The sequence below is a fragment of the Rosa chinensis genome, chromosome 4 (genome assembly GCF_002994745.2).
Source record: "Rosa chinensis cultivar Old Blush chromosome 4, RchiOBHm-V2, whole genome shotgun sequence".
In the NCBI taxonomy this organism is placed as follows: Eukaryota; Viridiplantae; Streptophyta; class Magnoliopsida; order Rosales; family Rosaceae; genus Rosa; species Rosa chinensis.
Window position 1 is genome coordinate 54,120,987 of NC_037091.1, and position 18,903 is coordinate 54,139,889.

General features: G+C 36.8%; 2 protein-coding genes across 2 annotated transcripts; one reads left to right on the forward strand and one right to left on the reverse strand.

The window, feature by feature from the left end:
* Window positions 1-7,035: 7,035 nt before the first annotated feature.
* Window positions 7,036-8,918, reverse strand: LOC112197606. The gene is made up of 2 exons (XM_024338342.2): window positions 8,386-8,918; window positions 7,036-7,818 (listed from the first exon to the last, which is right to left on the reverse strand). Exons 1-2 carry the CDS (start codon window positions 8,671-8,673, stop codon window positions 7,465-7,467), a joined length of 642 nt encoding a protein of 213 aa, XP_024194110.1. The 5' UTR covers window positions 8,674-8,918; the 3' UTR covers window positions 7,036-7,464.
* Window positions 8,919-14,427: 5,509 nt separating this feature from the next.
* On the forward strand, window positions 14,428-15,447 carry LOC112200912 (GSH-induced LITAF domain protein). Its single transcript, XM_024341922.2, has 3 exons — window positions 14,428-14,838; window positions 14,939-15,065; window positions 15,151-15,447. The coding sequence occupies exons 1-3, from the start codon at window positions 14,582-14,584 to the stop codon at window positions 15,232-15,234; spliced, it is 468 nt and encodes a 155-aa protein (XP_024197690.1). The 5' UTR covers window positions 14,428-14,581; the 3' UTR covers window positions 15,235-15,447.
* Window positions 15,448-18,903: the final 3,456 nt, after the last annotated feature.

The following is an 18,903-nucleotide window of genomic DNA, read 5'->3' on the forward strand; positions in this document are numbered from 1 at the left end:
TGATGGGCAACATTACTTGGCTTTGGTATGGTTGCTCGAGTTACAGATTTGGATAGTGCTGAAGGTGAGGATGACAGCGGCTGGGCTGTTGAAGACGGAGTTGGTACTGGCAGCATTAGCAGCGGAGGTGGACGTGGTGGTGGGCGTTGGTGTGGCAGCATCGCTGCTTCTTCCCCTCCTCCATCAAAAGCCTTGATTGATTGGGGCACTTGGGCCTTGAACTATGGGCTCATTGGATTGCTCTGTTGGATGGAATGGGCTTCTATGGCTCATAGTACTGTTTAAATCTTGTTTGGGTTGCAAAAACCATAACCTTAGTTGAAACCATTTTATATCTGCTTCGAGATTTCTTGGTTTTTGTTAGAATAATGGTGCGTGGACTTCCTAAAAGGTGGGTGTATTAGGGACTTTTTGAGATTTTTATTCTTCTAGAATAGGGATTTAATTTGGGAAGGTTTTGGGGAATGATTATTTCTGTCAACCTTATAGGGGTGTTTCGTTTTTGTACTGGTTGCTGAACTTAATGAAAGACTTGACCTATTTCGATCTCAAAATTTGGTGTATCCTTTTATTTTCTAATAAATAGGTGATCAGATCTTTCGATCTCCGTTTCAATATATAAAAAAAATAAAAAATAAAAAAATTAAAGAGGGAATAAGTCATCGTATATAATTTCTGGTTGTGAAAAATGGAACATATGCTCCCTCATTGAGTTTTTCTACCGTTAGTGAGTGGTGGAAGAGCAATGGTTGGAACTTGGAAGTACCAAAGTAGTAGTGGTAAAAGATGCAAAAAGGAAGGACACAAGCAGTGGGGAATAGAGAAAGGGACAAACTCGTTGACAGAGATTCCATTTGCAGGGAAACGTCTTCATCAACAACGAAGAGATCGGAGTAATTCAAATAGCTATACTTTGTTCGAGGGTCCTTATCTTCTTCCCTATCTAGGCCAGGCCATTCCAGTAGTACCAGTTCCTCGATTCGTTGTCCTTCACCAACTCACCAAGAACAACCACACCCAGGCTTTCCCTTTCCCTTTCCTCTCACTAGCCAAGTCGCTATTTACAGGCCGCGTATAATATCGATTTCGTCTCACTCTGTATCTCTACTCTTTCATTTGAATTTGATGCATGCTTAGATTCCCTGGCTTGTAATATACTGATCTGGCATTGTCACTTCTATCTGCCAAGTGCCAACCATCAACATTGTTACAAGTTACCCCACTGAAATGCTTATTGTTGGACCATCACACTCCTTCGAAGCATCCATAATTATCAATCTCTGCGAAATTCGAATGTTTTATGTCGGAGAAATTATCATTCATTTAGGACTCGGATTCAAATGATGGTCTATTTTACTTCAGTATTACTTCATTAAAAACACATCTTAATCATAAAACACTTCGAGAATTCATGAGTTGTCTTTGTAGATTGAGAATTGTTACATGAAAAATTATTAGAGAACATTTATATACAAATCGAAAAATGAAAGATATCTTGTTGGATAATAATTGATGTTCACTATTACATTAGCGTACGTATGAAAAAAACTGTTCTAACAGTTTTCTCCTCCTTTCTAGTCGACGTACCCTGTTCCATCTAGCCTTATGTTACTTGAATGATTCAAAGCAATGCAGGATTCCTTTTCTTTTTCCCAGGCAGAAGAAATTGACATTTTAAAAGCTTAATTTGCCCATGTATTTATTCAATCCAAAAGGGTGAAAACAAAATAGGGGTAGAAATCAATTGATCTACATCGATCAGCTGGACAAAAAGACATGCACCATCCATGCCTGAAATCATGAGACAAAGTCCCATCATGCTCTGGACTTTAATCTGGAGGTCAAACACATTCATCATTTCATTCAACTAATTGATTTCTTGTTGCATTGAAATTATATCAGCAGTAGTAAACTGTAGGAGGATATGGACCGTCTCATAGGTGTCTTCGTCTTTCGAGGGTGAAAAAAAAAAACACTGGATATTCCGACTACTCAAGGATAGAGACAATTCACCGACGTAAAGTCCAATCCATGAGCCGATCAGAACAAATCTCTAACGAAAAGAGAAGACTATTTCACAGTAAGTGGAGGTAATAGTTGAATTCTGAACTTAAGGGGTAATAGTAATGGTAATAAAAGATGCAAAAGGTAAGAAAAAGGCAAGGATTTACCAGTGGAGGGGTTGGCTTGAGAGAAAAGGACAAATGTGACAGAGATTCCATTTGCAGATTGCCTGCAGAGATTCGTCTGCAGGATCATGCATTATAGAGAGACCCAAGCTGGCTTATAGTAAAAAGGCAATAGCTAGGTTGGGGCTTAATTAGGAGCAAAGAGTCTTGCACCTTGGTCCACCTGCACTAAGGCAAAAAATCAGCATTTTTTACACTCAAATGTCCCATTTTGCCCCTCATTTTCAGGTGACCTTGGTCCATAGCTTGCAGGTCCTTATCTCTCCTCCTCCTCCAATCTCCATGCATTTATTCCAGTTCACCAGTATGCATGAGTTCCTTATTTGTCCTTGATTAATTGACCTGCTGCCGACTGAGAACTGACCATGACTCACTCAGAACCAGAGAGAGATAGAGAGAGAGAGAGAGAGAGAGTTTCCATGTCCTCTTCCCTCGATCTCACATTAAGTCACTATATGCTTGTTTTTTATGGATGTCTCTTTTTTTTTGGTCTAGTTATTGATGGATATTGTCGATCTATATATCTATATATATATATATATCACCTATTGTCAATCGTATTCTAATAACTGTATATTTCTACAATATTGTACGTACTGCACTGCTCGGACTCCTCTTTCTTGATCAATTGAATTTGATGGATGACTAGATTCTCAATCTTTTTCATGCAATGTGAGATTTTAATGAAGACTTTTAAAATGAAAACTCTATGAGGACTGTCTAATCAATAGTTGTGAGATTCACTTTTCGATTACATTTTGGCAAATCAACAGTTAAGATGTTTGAGTATACATAGTATATCACTTCTGAAAATTTTATGAACAATTCTCTAGCATATTCATCTCCATTGTTAATTAACATACTTTTACTTAATAAATTTATAATTTAACAGTCCATATCTTAAATTAGCATTTAAAGATCATCTCTGTAAAAAAACCAATCGAATCGGAAATTGTTTAATTATCTAATTGAACCAAACAAATAGATAGTTCTAACAACACTTACTACTATTATGATGAACCGTCCATGTCTTTCATATAAATGAATAACTAAAAGGTCTTCAATTTGATTGATTTTTTACATAGCTAATCTTTGTATTACGTTATAGTTTATACAACATGAATGGTTGGATTATAAATTTATTAAGTAAAAGTATGTTAATCGACAATGAGGGTGAATATGCTAGTTCACCCTAGGAGTGAACCTAAGAATTTTCCAAATTTTATTCAAAATTGCTAATCGTTAAGGTACCAAAATAGATCAAATCAATGAACTGTCAAACCTAAAACTTTCATGTTCATAAAATATAAATCACGATTATATGAATATCTATTTACATAAATGATATATTCATAAATATCTAAATATCTAACCATTGATTTGCTGAAATGTGATAAAAAATGAGTCTCGATCATGAAGTTCTAATTAGAAGTCCACATTTAATATGTGTATGCATGTACATATAAATACTCTATCTGCCAACCAACAACGTACTCGACCCCGAAGGCTCCTCTGTTTTCTCATTAGTCATTTACATAGTAGTTCAGCTAGCTAGCCATGCTTGGCTTAGAGCAGCCTTAGACCATTATATATACTCCTCCTATGTACCATCAAGTGAACCACATCGCGCGACCTCTCTCTCTTTCTCCTATGTAATTCGAATCTTTTAGGACGGAGGCCGGGCCTCACCTTCTCAGACCAAACTACGTACTACACCGACAGGCACCATCCATGTCACATCCTCTCTCTCTCTCTCTCTCTCTCTCTCTCTCTCTCTCTCTCTATTATGTATATAACTCTGCATCCAATCTGTGTTATATGTATATATTCAATTATTCTAGTAGCTAACTAACTCGATCTAGTTCAACTTAATTCGAAGAAAGGCCGATGAGCAGCACTAGCTTTGATTCTTGCACTTGTCATTCCCGAAGCTACAGCAAGGAAAAATAAAAAGCTTTGCGGTACGTTCGACATGAATATTCTAAACGTTTCTTCATCTTGGTGTTTGATTCCATGATTCTTTTTTCTTTTTCCCAGGTGAAAGCAAAATCTTTTCAAAAGGAAAAGAACAAAGAGATCCAGTGATCCACATCTGGAAGTCACCATCTTTATATGTACATGCCTCAAATCATGGGACAAAACTTGTAAGTTAAGAATATCATAGGACATAACTTGCAGGAAGAAGTAATAACTGGTTTGGAGGGCATTCAACTTGGTATACATCATGTTTTTGATTTCGGTTCTACGTATGCATTTCAAGGAAACGAAATGTCAACCATATTAATATCACATATTCACATTACGTTTATAGTCTTTTTAGAAGGCGAAAAAAAAAATATGCTTTAATTTGTTAGACAGAGATTTTTTTTCTTCTGTTTTTTTGAAAGAGTTGCAATCCACGAATGCTACTGCTCTATCAATTAGGACTTTATTATAGGCTTTGTTCATAAATTCAAGAGCAAAAGCAAAATTAAAGCGAATTGACCAAAATACATCCTGAAACAAAAAAAAATACAAAGAAATAATTCATATCACTCGTCTACACGTACCATAAAAGTATAAATTCGTTCAAATAGGAAACCGATCATCTACCTTATTGTGGCAGTTGTAATCGTTGTGCTCAACAAACCCTTGGAGCCAATACGAAATATTCATGCATCATTTTTCTTAACATCAAATCGACAACAAGATCACTCATTGCCATCTAATTCAACGAAATTCTTACCAATCAATTGGATAATATAATTCACAGAAGTCATCAACATTGGTACCTCATCAATTGCAAAGCTCAGCTGTCCAATAATGGAATCATAAATGATGAGTTGCAAACTCTTATTAAACGAAGATCATGTACGTATCTTCAATTCTTCATAGCTATTTTATTACCAAAATTCCAAAAAGATAAATAGACGTCGCTATTTGTTGACCAAATTAAACAAAAAATAAGAAGAAAAAAATAAGGAACGTTTCAAGACGATGAAAAGGTAGCGGTGCTCGATCGCAATTTATTTATATCAAAACCAAACCTGGGTTTTGACCATTCTAATTAGCTTTGAGGTTGAGCGAGCTATATGGCATTGCTTCAGCAACCTATACAGGCCACCCAGACCAACTCCACTCAACAGGGTCAACCCCATACCACGCGTGCAATGAAGGAATTTTGAATAAGGTTGGCGCCTACTATTTTCTTTCTTCTAATCGATTTTGACTTGGATGAGAAACAACATTAAGTTAAGATAATTGTCAAAATACCCTCTAAATAATTTACATCTCCAACTTACAATTGTTAAAATTAACACCCTGAACTTGCGAAAATTGTCAATTTGAACCATTTCCGTCAAATTCAACGTTTTCCATCCAAATATGAGGGGTAATATGGTCAAATTATATCTATTTCTTTGAACAATAAAAATAATTCTTTAGAGGGAGATTCATGCCCTTCCATCTACTTTTTTTTTTTTTTTGTATAATTTCATCTACTCTTATTTACTTATTCATTCATGATTTTCATTTATTTATTTATTTTTTTTTTGCAAAATTATGCCTACATTTTGTTATTTTAGTAAGAAAAATTAAGTGGGAAAATAAAAATTTAGCACTTAACCTAATTAATGAACTTTTTTTTAACTTATAATAGACAATCTTTATAAACCAAAATAAAGAATTGTTTTTCATTTATTTTTATTATTTAAATAAATAAATATAAAATTACAATAAAAACATAAAATGACCATATTAGTCCTCATATTTGGATGGAAAATGTTGAATTTAACGGAGGGGTGCAAATCAATAGTTTTCGCCAAGTTCAGGGAGTTCATTCTTGCAATTGCAAGTTGAGGGTGTAAATTGACGTTATTGCCAAATTTAAGGATATTTTTGCAATTATGCCTTAAATTAATAAATTCAGAACCAAGCGGAGAGTAGAGCATTATGAACAAAGTAACGAAAGAGATCATACAGGAATAGTTTCAAACTTCACATTGGATCCATGTATATATGACGTAACGTAAATATTCTTTACCACTATAGTTATCGATTTCTTTATTTTGTTTATGGAATAGAAGAACAGTCATACAATGGGCATATAATTTTTGATATAGGGAGAAAGATTCAATGATGGCGATCAATATAAAAATTGTAACCACGTACAAAAACAAGACTATGACTAATTGACTAAGGAGTGCATTTGTCGTCCTCCACATTTGGTTACTTGGCAAACAAAGGATGGAGTGAGAAAATTCGATACACATCGAATCTCTCAAAGATGGAGTGACTAATTTAGGGCGTCTCGTATTTTCCACGAAAGAGACCAAGTTGCAAATAACCTTGTTGATTACGGTTCATCTTCTTCTAAAGTTGGACTCGATTAGCAGATTCTTTCCTTCTTTTCTTAACCATTTAACCATTTTATCAACATTTAGACTCTGAGGCAATTAAATCCAACCCGCCATAGCTTCTTTCCTTCTTTTCTCCCCCAACAACTATTGCTTGAAACTTTCTCCCCAATCCTTTGACAACTTTGAAAGTGGAGCGAAGATGATGGCAAAGGCATGTTAGAACAATATATGGCGATCCATTAATTTCCGGGGTTCTTCAAAGTGGTTATTAATTCAAAGATAATGGGAAAGATAATCTATTTTCATTGTATGTATTTCATCTCAATTGTATTGATTGCATAACATGCATGATGTACATGATCCCTATAAATATCTTTATCATATGAAACTCTAATCGACAAGAAAAACAAACATTGATTGACATTGATGATGAGTAGCTGTCCTCTTCGAAAAAAAAAGATGCAGAGGTTCACTGTAAATCCTAAGCGGAAATATTGGGAGCTAGCTAGTTGGCCATGAAAAATAATATATAATAAGGAATAAAAATATAGTTCAATATTTAGAAAGAAAAATGTTGAAATAAATTAAGGAGAAAGATCATGGAACAAAAGAGAAGAAACCTACACGTCGCAATCATTACCAAATAATTTCTCTACTTCTACCAATCCCATTGACCTTGCTCTTCTCCTTCTCCTTCTTCCTCCTGCTGCTGCTGCTGCTGGCACTGTGTAGGACTCATCTCTTGCCTCTCCCATGGCTTCTTCCCAAAACAAACGTAACCCAAATTGACAAAACAAGCTAGCTAGCTAGCTAGGCCCAGAAAAAATGAACAACAACAATAACGACCACCACACTAACAGATTTGTCTCTCACATTTCGGTCTAAACAAAACGATGGATGGCTAGAGGGGAACTAGAAATGCTAACGGATGTAATTGATCATGGTGAGCCACTTTCGGATCGATCGAAGTGGAGAAGCTGGCCACTGCATTTGGGGCAATCCTCGTGCTGTTTGGGGACCATGTAATACATGAGACACGATTTGCAGCCAGCCACAACCAGAACATGGTCCTGCTTATTATTCTGATCTGATTCTTTCTGCTGCTGATTATTATAGGGCTCTCTCTCTCTTGAAGAAGATGGAGACGACTCGGTCGAAGACTCTTCGCTATCATAGGAGCTATTATCATCATCATCCGAGTAGTAACAGTCTCCGCTGTATTGTGCTGCTGTTCTCGGATCTTCTTTCGCTTTCATTCCGTTCCTCCAATTTATGTAGTAAATCTCACCCGTCTGAAAGTTAATCACAATAATTAAGCCACACTATTAGCAGCAGAAACAAGGAAGACCCCAATAAGATATATGAAACCCAGATTTTTAACCACCACTTTTAAAAAACAACAAACCCAAAAAGGTTTGTTAAATAAAATGCGGCTAACTAGATGATCAAACACAGAAAAGAATAAAAGTTTCTCTCTTGTTTAAGAAATGTACCAACTAGATGGTCAATCCCAGTGAAGCTAGCTTTTCTTTTTGGCTTTCGTCTAAAGTCTAAAGTAAGAAATAAATGGGGTTTCAAAAAAAAGAAAAAAAAGATCTCTTTCTGAGAATTTTGTTCTGGTTCCCTATCTTCGATCACAAGGTAAGGGAAGGAGAAGCACATAGCATTAAATACAACAAACCCACTAATGATTGAAAGCTAGCTCCCTGAACATTTCAGAAATTAAATGAACAAGATCTCTGCTATGTTTTCTCTGCATTTATGGAACCCTTTAAATGGAAACTAAAACAACCCAAAACTATAAATGGGTTTCCGATTTTGTCCAACAAGGAGATCGATAGACCAAACTCGTTTGTTACCTTTAAATCGAGGCATTGTTCCCAATGGTAGGGAAGCGAGACATGGGAGTTGAGCTCCAGAGCCGTGTCCTCATTGTTGTTGTCGGGCATGAATTGATTCTGCTGCGCATCGTCTGAGGTTGATGAGGTTGACAACGACCTTCTCATCCCAACATGACTCGACCCTTGACTACTACGGCTACCGTTTCCGCCACCGACGGCGATGGTGGTCTGGCGGTGGTTTAAGGAACAGTTTTGCAGAGACTGCTCCAGAGATGCAGCGATCGTCGCCATGTTCGGAGCTGTCATCGACTATATCTTACACAATTTCTAGTGACACACACAAAGACTCAGGGGAGCTGAGAGAGAATAGAGAGAAGAGAGAGAGAGAGAGAGAGAGAGATTAGAGGTGGGATTTTGGAAGGAGAAGTATAACAAGGGAAGAGATACAGAAAGAGACAGATAAAAGGGTCATTTCATTTCCCAAACCCCCAGCTCTGAATTGAGATGAGAAAGTGGGTAGAGCCCTTAGAAGAGAGGTGGGAGGGGAGAGAGAGTCTCGCACGCGCTTAGAATGGCGCGTGGGGAGGGTTTTGAGGGAATAAGAGAGTGGGACCAGCAACGGAATTGCAATTTGCACTTTGTCTCACGGACATCGTCGAGGCGCGTGAAGAGAATACAGGTGTTCCCCTAATTGCTGAAAAAAGTTGATTAAGCCTGCCACAGAATATTAACCTTGGGAGGATTAAATTTGTTTCTTTTGAAAAAAGTAGAGGACCCGGTAAAAACGCGATTACCGAAACTGAATGCTGGAGTTTTGTTAAACAATTGATTACCGGTTAACATGTTGGGGGAGACCATCAAAATTTACCGCACTTACAAAAAGTCTTGTCCGTAGAGCTCCCAACTCTTCCTAGTAAACCCTACCCTGTGTCGACAGCATGATTTCTGATTTTCCAAACCCCACTCTTCGGTGGAATTTTGAAACGGAGGGATGAGGCCTTTGGCAGCCGTATCCGGCCGTGCGCTGACTCTCCGGCCAAGAACTATAAACCGAAGCCAAAAGAATTCGCTTTTACTATATTTAATTATTAATTTCTTTATTAATATACGAACATAATTATATGTTTGATTTTTTTGCCTGTGTTGTTAGAATGAGGCCGTGAATTAGGCTAAATAATTGTGTTTTATATTCGTGTTAAGAGCGTTGTACAAGTCTATCTGTCTATATTGCAATGATGTGTGTAGCTGTATTAGAGATATTTTGGTCGGCTTGGCAACATATGGTGAAGTTTAAGCTCTTAATTATATGAATCCGAAGTCAATCCATGTATAAATATTCAATTATTCATTAAGTACCCTATGAGTTTAGATCATAGTTTTCAGCGTATTTACCTAATAGAACCCCTGTTGTCCTGTTGAACCATGTGGTGATTAGTAAATGCATGTGGTGATTAGTAAAGGACAATTAGGAGGAGCGAAGGACCACCGGTGTTGATTAATAAGCTCTGAATTTATTAATCTCGTTGAAACCTATTTAGATCTTTTATCTTTATAAAATGAACAAAGCTAGCATTCCCTTCTACATTTTTCTTATTTAATCAAATCTTCCTTTTTACTTAAAGTTAAATTTAAAGAAAAATATATCTTATCGAGTAGAACCTTGAAAATCACAGTTATAACATAAATTCATTATATTTCTGATTCACTTTGCATCGAGTGAAATTGAGTAGCAAAATAATAAGGTGTATTTAACATTATTTTAAATTCAATGTGCATTGACTAGAAATTATATCACAATTATAACATGAGATCGTCATTATTTCAAATTCACTATATTGAGTTCAAACTAAAATATTACAATTGCAGTGTGATTAGATCAGTCATTTAGATGTGCGTCAAAGCTAAAAATAGCAACATATAATTTATTGTAAAAAAAATATGTGACGGAATTTCTGTAAAATTAAAACACAAAATAATATGATAATATCTTGAGAAATAGCACTAATAATAGAAATAAGAAAACAAAAGCACAGTAAGAGAATATAATAATATATAATAATATGATAATATATATCTTGAGGCGTGCAAGTGCACTATTCTAAGAGAATATTCGTCTCCTACTGCACAAGGTTGAATGATGAATTTTGCCAAGATATAACAACGTACCATTCAAGCTCCGTCGTACAACTAAGAAGCTCCATTAAACCTTAATCACTCGTGCACTCAAATCGATGTATACTTAAAATAGATATGTGTAATATGTGAGATGACTTCAAATAAGTAGGGTGTTGTGCTAGAGTGGTTGCATTATGGTGAATTATCACTCGCAAATAATCTCACACATGTCTGTACACCGACATCGATATGTAATCCAACCACACATGTCTTCCAACCATGTGCCTTCCAACTCTACCCATGCACCCTTATATAGGTCACACTTACCATGATCATCTTTAACTATATAACGATCAAATAATAATCATATATATATATATATATATATATATTTACAACATAAAACCATTAAAATCATAAATAGAGTAATAACACAAAATAAATAAAATACATTTTAATTTTAAATCACAAAATTTCCAACATAATCTGTATTTTGTAATGATATAAAAGGAATAAGGACGATGTGATGTATGAAAATAAGTTAATTAATGGTCACAAGAAGGAAATTAAATACAATACGGGGCAGGATTTAGTGCACCGACATGCACTTGCACCGACATAAATAGATGGTTAGATAATATTAAATACATTCTTAGGTTATTAATAAAAATATTAATTATAAATATCAAGGGTTGAGATCATTTTATAAGTGTTGGGTCATTTACACTATTAGTGCATAAAATAATTTCCAATACTGTATACCTACACATACTAGCATATGTAGCTGACTAGCTGGCTAGCAATTAGCATGTATATTTTATATCAACTAATTGAGAATTTAACGGTTAAAGAACTCATTATAGAATTAATTAAAGCTCGTTAGTGACAGTACAGTTGGACTTTAAAGCTCGTTAGTTTCCAGATCAAGACGTTTAATTAAGGCTTCAATTCTTCGACCGGGAAAGAGAGAATGTAGAATCATTATAATATTCTACCAGAAGTTGAACTGTTTGATATATATTTTTTGTAAGCTAATTAAAAATCTGACGCTAGAGAGGTTGAAAATGGATGCAGATCAGAAAGAAAGGGACGAGGAAACAGTGACAGAGAGCAAAAGTGTATTGGGGGAGCTGCATGCGCGCGCGTTGGCTCGATACGTCATCGGAGGAGAGTGTAGGTAGTCAAATTAGGAATTAAAAGGCCAAGTAAATAAACTATAGCCATGCTTGTACATTTCAGAGCAGGAATGTAGCTAGCTAGGGCAGCAATGGTGAATCTGGTTTTGGTTAATTTGGGAACTTCACTCTCACGAGATGGAAGGATTCTGCATTATAGAGGAGGGTTCGGGGAATGGGTCGGACTCGGTCTCGGACTTTTCCGGATTGTGGGAATCTATTCCCCAAGTACTACTTTTAAGTTTTACCAGACTTGTCCTGACACTCCTCCCCAGTCCTCCTCCCTCCTGACACTATCTCTCTCTCTCTCTCAAATTGAATTTAAATAGTTTTCTCTCTGGTCTGGTCTGCATTAATATTCCCTCTGCTGCTAGCAGCAAAGCAGTTGTGTCCTTGGGATGTTCCACAGTATTTGTCATGCTGTGCCATTTCAGAAATTCCATCACGGATCCATCATGATCATGATCATCATCACATACGAATCCAATTCAACTTCATTCCGTTTTACCATTCCATTCACGGATCTTTCTCCAGTTTGTTCTCAATGTTGTATCATGATCTGAACCATTATGTTATTAATTGACAAAACGTACATCGATATTAATTGTCTCAAATTCAATCACCTATCCAGTAAGAGTGTGAGGAACAAGAACCTCACTATTATTCTTACTTAAGAATGAAGTACATGCAAATGCTAAAAGATCAATGTTGAAAAGCGAAGTGTTAAATTCGGTCTTCTTAATTTCCGATAACTCTTATTGTTTACTCATAATACGTAGCATTAATTACGAATAGTAAATGTTAGTATCATCATTCAACTAATGTACTTGTAATTAACGTATTCTCACCTTTCACTTTCGTTTTCACTTGCAATGAATACTCTTGAATTATTAGAGTATGATGGGTTATTGAACACATGTACAGTACCAAAAACAAACAGAACTCACTGGTACCACTGTTTGTCCATATATTGTCGTACATGCGTGCATGTTACATGTACGTATAAATGGTCAAACATGGAAAGGAAGTATTCCTTCAACTTAAACATTTTGAATCAGAAAGGTCATTCATGACCTCTCAGTCAATTAAACAATACCACATATTCTCTGCAACACCACGTTTTATCTGGGTACATACATGTTGGCGTTGGCTCTGTGAGAAAGAAAACTAATTAACCAACTAATTAATTAAGCATACATGCTCTGGTTTCTAATCTAAACAATGCTCTACGGGGAAAACTAATTATTTATACCTGAAAACTATGAAAGAAAAGATTAAGAAATGGAGCTAGCAGATGGATACTACAGCAGGGTATGTTCGAGCAAGAGCGAGAATTCCGATTCATTCTTCTGCACAAGAATTAGCTGGGAATTAGGGAAAGGAAACATGGCCTATAAATCTAGTGCTGTGCTTAATTAGTGGTGGTAGTGGAGCTGAGCGTGCCCTTATATCGATCTTGCTGCTTATTCTGATTGTTCAGTACTAGATTATCACAGTTTCTCTTAGAATAGTTTACGTCTTCGTCAATATTCGTGTTTATGGGAAGGGAAGCTCAATAAAGCTTCTTGCACGGCATCAAATTTGCTCTCTTCTCTATGCAAATATATACTAGTGATGTACTCTTTACGCCATTAGATCGATGATCACATTCTTTATGTTAAAATGACATTTAACATATTACCACTAGGACAATCTATATCAACCAAAGAGAACAGAAAATTAAGAGCAGATATGATGAGAAATAACGTAAGTACAACTTCGCACTTCGGCACTTGTATTGATACATGAACAAAACTAGTAGGTGGAGGCGGCAGGGGCGGATCCAGAAGTGTTTCTCAGGTAAGGCAAGACTCAAAGTAAATAGTAAGGATATATTCAGTAGGTCAATATATCCTACGAAACTTGCCTATTTTGCCCGTTTTTATCTTATTTCTACCATTTTCACATATATAGCTTGCCTGTGCCAAACCTATTAAGGATATATTCAGTTCCAAGCTTGCCTATTTTACCATATTCCTGCCCTATTTTTGTCCTATTTATGTCATTTTCACATAGCTTGCCTATACCAAATCTGTGTAGACTCAAAAATCCAGTCTAGGCAAGTGCCTAAACTGGGCTCTATGTGCATCCACCCTAAGTGGAGCGATATGCGTTAGCGGGTTGTGCTATTTATTTTGTGTCTATATATAATAATATATTTTAAAAAAATCACCAACCAGTCTCTGTAGTACTAATTAATGGAGTTTGTAGTGTCAATATTCGATTTACATGCTTGGCCACAAGTTGGTCTTCTTTATTATGTAGTCTTAGCACGTCGTGTTTCATTCATGGTCATGTGACTCATGTCGATAAATGTTTGAATGTAAATATATAAATATCATGTAAATTTGAATCGTGTGATCATGTCGTATCATAAATTATCACCTTTAATATATAGTAATCATCCTGCACAAAATAAAACGTAGGGGCTGAACACAAGGTGTCAGTGGAGCTAGCTAAAGAATCCAAAACAAAATAGATGAACAAATTGCTCTTGGTGTAGTGGCCTCTTTTTTTTCTTCCCTTTTTTATTTTTGGGTTCCTGTTTCAATTTGCTTGCATATATTTGCCGAAATTTTTCAATGGCCCAACGTTTCTATATAAAACTGATACTAATGGGCCGAGCGTGGCCCAACCTTCCATATAAAGCAGTCCCAGGTAAAGAAAGTAGCCCAAATTCTATGAAAGTGACATCAACCTTAACGCGTAAAAGAAGAAAACTGGGAAAATTCATAGAAAGAAACTCTAGAAGGTGAAAAGTCATAAATTCCTGACTTATATAAAGCAATTCCCAATTCCATCTCCTTCAATCCTCAATTCTCCTTGGTAATTCACACAAATCCCAATTTCGATCGCTCCAAAAGACCCAGAATTGATTGATCAAAATGCAAGGATACCCTCCACCACCGGATCAGGCGGAGATGTCGAAGATGCCGCCGCAGCAGCAACCGCCGGTGATGGGAGAGCCGGTGATGGGAGTCCCCTACTACGTCCACGAGAATCCCTACCAGGCCGGTATGGTTCCTCCCAACGCCATTTACGGCGACCCAAAAGGAGTTCCGCTTCAACAAACCATCTACAGAGACACACCCGCTAGCTTCAACTGCCTTTACTGCGGCGACACCGGACTCACCCAAGTCAGGTAAGTTCCGGGTTCGGGGAAATTTTTGATGTGTTTGATGGTTGGGATTTAATTTCTGATGCGATTTGTATTTGAATTTTTTTTTTTTTTTTTTTTTAAGATCAAAGCCGAGTCTGGCATCTGTTGTGGGGTGTTTGATGTGTTGTGGTTGTGGGTTCTGCTTTCTTTTGCGTTCCATGGACTGCCTCTGGCATAAGTACCATTATTGCTCACACTGCCACCAAAAGGTGAACGTGGCTTATGACTTGTCTCTCAAATTTCTATGATTTTCGGGTAGAAATTGAAGATTGATGGGTTGTGTTTTGTTCTTAGGTTGCTGAATTTGAGAAGTCTGATCCTTGTATTGTGATGGACCCTCCTAACTGGACAGAAGCCAGCTTTGCAGTGCCTGCATGATAAGTGTCTCGTTCTTATTCCTCCTCACCTTGTCACCGTGCCCTCTGCTTCACTCTATATTTCTAAGATTGCTGTGTAAACCTATTTTCATGTGACCTATAAGTGTATATGGAGTTTGAAAGTTGAAATGGTTGCTGGACGATGCTGTGTGAACCTATAGATTGACTATAAATTTCAATACAATAAAACGCATGCAGTTTCCATTTTCACTAAGCACCTTAGTTGTTTGAGGGTTTTAATTGGTCAGTAAGCTTCCAGAGTTTAGTCATCAGATTCCTAATCAAAAACATGGACACCCTTTTTGCACTATACTCCTATTTTAGCCTAGAATCTGTGCTTTGAGGTCTAACAGCAGTATGGTTAAGCTGTTCTTCTGCTTGTGCGAATGAATCTGTCACCTTGCTCAGTACTTGAAAAATTGAAATGCTTTGATTTCGTGGACGGTCTGAAATGGAGTAGAAATTTTTATCAGGACTAATAGAGTAAATTGAAAACAGCAATTCTTCTAGTGGTCTGGATTTTACATTGTCCTAGCAAAATTAGGGATTTTGCATTTGGGACTGTTGGAGTAGTGCAAGAGTTTGTGGCTGATTGTGATGGCGCCAAGAGTAAGTTTTGAGCATGACAGAATTGAACGCACCTGCATTTTGATGACTGTTGCCACTTCTTTTGTTACATTAGAGGAGATGACCTGTCTACTTTGCTTAATTGTAAATCTGTAGTCCGAGCCTTCGTAACCACATAACACCTATTATTGCACTTGGGACTGTTCTAGTGTAGAGTTTTTGGCTGATTGTGATGATTGAAGCGCCGTGTTCTCTTACAAGAGTAAGTTCTGATCATGATGGAATCGAATGCGCTTCTGCATTTTATTCACAGCCACACAACACCTAATCTGTTTTCTGTTACATTAAAATGGGTCAAACCCCCTACTTTGCTAATTGTAAATCTGTAGGCCATTCTTCATGATCACGTAACACCTATCGTTGTTAAGGCTTTGCCGTCTACCTCATAGCCAATCTTCCCTACACCCCTCACCTCATCCGCAGTATTGATAACGCTGTTGCATAGGTCACATCATCATTCACCCGCGGCAACTGGACTTTGAGTTTAGTCTGGTACATGTGAGGGCAAGCGCTACTATGTATTCAGAGTAGAACAAAAACTATCCAACTTAACAAATTAAACCATATACTACATTGTTTGATTGTTTCTATACTGACAGGCAACTAGAACATATAATATAGATACCACATTGCTTCTATGATTCATCTCGAAATGTGGATGGATGATAGTTCCTGTGTTAATATTCATGCATGGCTGCTGTAATGCAGCGAATGTAGTTAAATACTCGACTGAATGACACAAGATGCATAACAGTAATCAAGAAGCATTCAGATTCTAACACTAGTCTTCACTAAACGTATCTCAACGTTCAACAAATGAAACCGAAAAGTTTACCTGTTGTTCAATTTGCTTAAGAAACTTATCCCGCCCTGAAGCCATGGAAGAATAGGTCCAGCATGAAAGAGAAGAGCCTGTCATGATAGCCAAGGAGACTGCCTGTATACCACAGAAGGATCGCTTCTGTTACTAATCTCTCTCTCTCTCTCTCTCTCTCTCTCTCTCTCTCTCTCTCTCTCTCTCTTTTCTCTCAATTTTTGTTAACTATCATATAAATATTTCGAGACCCCTTGGGAGGCTGCAGGCAAGTCATCCTTGGCTACAAAACAAGCTCTTTATCCTCATGTAGAACCTTTCTTCCTCATTATAAAATACTAAAAGGGATATGAAACCAGAAACCCATCTCCGTAGTACTATTAATTACTGATCTCACTCACTCCACTGCCAGTTTCGAAGTCCTGAGACTCTATTTATAGCTGAGCTTCGTGCATTTTCCATTCAAATCACACTAAAAGACTTGTGATTTGGTATTCTTTCCCATTGTCCACAGAGTGAGTACTGCGATTCAATTCCTGCATGATCCAATCATCAACAGTTGTTGTCGTGGAATATATTCTCGAGGATTTTGAATTACATGGCGGACGTAGGTCGCCCATGTTCCATGATGGGTCTGTCTGGTCCAGTTGATGATAATATTTCAGATCAGATAGGGTTTTTCTGTACTGCCTCATGAAAATCCCCACTATCCCATTTGATCTGAAACAAGAAAAGGCAATCCTCACATGTCGTACTGCTATTGCTCAGATGAGTCAGATCTCCATATATATCTGCCTCTTGCCTATTCCCAAAGGCTTTTGCCTGGGAAATTGATTTCATGTCATTTTTTGACGACATGAATATAAACATTGTGTTGTGTTGGTTGGTTTAATATTTGGAACAATTTAGGGCTTGCCTTATGCACGGAGAACTTAAATTTGGTGATACAAAGTATGTGCGATTACGTGAGCGAACTTCTTGTGATATCATAAAGAAATTAAGTCGTTTAACTCAAAATCAATTAGCGATAAGTGGAGAGATGCAGTCTCTTACAAGCGCTTATGCAATATAATCGATGCAATTTTTAATTGAATTTGATAATGAGTAAATAGACTCGTAATAATCGTCTAACTTATTTTAATTCTAACGAATTTTTAGAACTTATTTACGTCTACTTGTCTCAACTTGAACTCGCTCCTTAATTTAGCATGTCCTAGTGGATTGAAAGGGCTTTGACCTTGCTAGCTTTGAAGGGTCGGAGAGACTGAAAAGATGAACAAAATCTGTAAAGAAATATTTGGTTTCTCGATCAAGTTGGTAGAAGGGATCGAGTTGTTGATTTCTTCCATTCAATTCCCTATCCCACTACATTGGTCAGATTATTCCATTTCCGTGAACCAGTGAATCTCAACCGTAGCCACATGTCCATCAACTAGAAAACCATAAGTCCACGTCTTGCAGTCTTTGCATCAACCAAAAGCAAAAACCATGAAAGATCACATCCCCAATTGCGAATGGGAGGGGCATGTGTAATGTCGAGAATGGTGGTGAGGTATGGAAGAGAACTATTGACTTGTAAGGGCTGTCACAGTCGTGTTATACATATCGATATTGTCTTCGATCGCGATTTCAACGCATAAAAAGCAGACCACTAGCTATGTTTGTTAGCTCTATAATTAAAGGTAGGGAACCTGGAAATATATACCACAAATTCTCTGTCCTTCCTTCATGTTTATCTCTATAGTGTTTTGCGGTTGTTGCCCTCCTTTCCGCATCGAATCAGAAGAAAATTACAGTGCCCAAGCTATGGAGCATGGACGTGTCAGCTGCATGCATGGTGATCGAGCATATATCTTCTTGGCATCTCTATATATAAAGCGAAGGCCAGAGTGAACTGTTCGTGGTCAAATTTTTGAACTTCCAATTTTGCCCCTAGACAATTTGAATAATACCCAACAAATCATCTGGCTTCTGTTTTTTTTTTTTTTTTCCTTAATAGCCATCTAACCTATTCTTATTACATTCAGAAGCAAAAAAAAAAAATCTCTTCTTTTTACATTATTTTTGGTATCTTCTTTAAAATTCTCAAATTGGCCATAGTTAATTTTCTTGCCAACAAACCATCACACACAAAAGAAATTTTGTTGTTAGGGACATTATTTTGTTAATTTTAAATAAATTTCAAAGTAAAAAGCACCGAATTGAAAGAAATAGATTTGACACAAACAA

Excerpts from the sequence above, each read along its gene's own strand:
- LOC112197606 (XM_024338342.2), bottom strand. The coding sequence starts at position 8,673 with ATGACAGCTCCGAACATGGCGACGATCGCTGCATCTCTGGAGCAGTCT. Across the intron at positions 7,819-8,385 it reads AACAATGCCTCGATTTAAAG|ACGGGTGAGATTTACTACAT; the intron begins GTAACAAACGAG and ends ATTAACTTTCAG.
- LOC112200912 (XM_024341922.2), top strand. The coding sequence starts at position 14,582 with ATGCAAGGATACCCTCCACCACCGGATCAGGCGGAGATGTCGAAGATG. Across the intron at positions 14,839-14,938 it reads ACCGGACTCACCCAAGTCAG|ATCAAAGCCGAGTCTGGCAT; the intron begins GTAAGTTCCGGG and ends TTTTTTTTTAAG. Across the intron at positions 15,066-15,150 it reads GCTCACACTGCCACCAAAAG|GTTGCTGAATTTGAGAAGTC; the intron begins GTGAACGTGGCT and ends TTTTGTTCTTAG.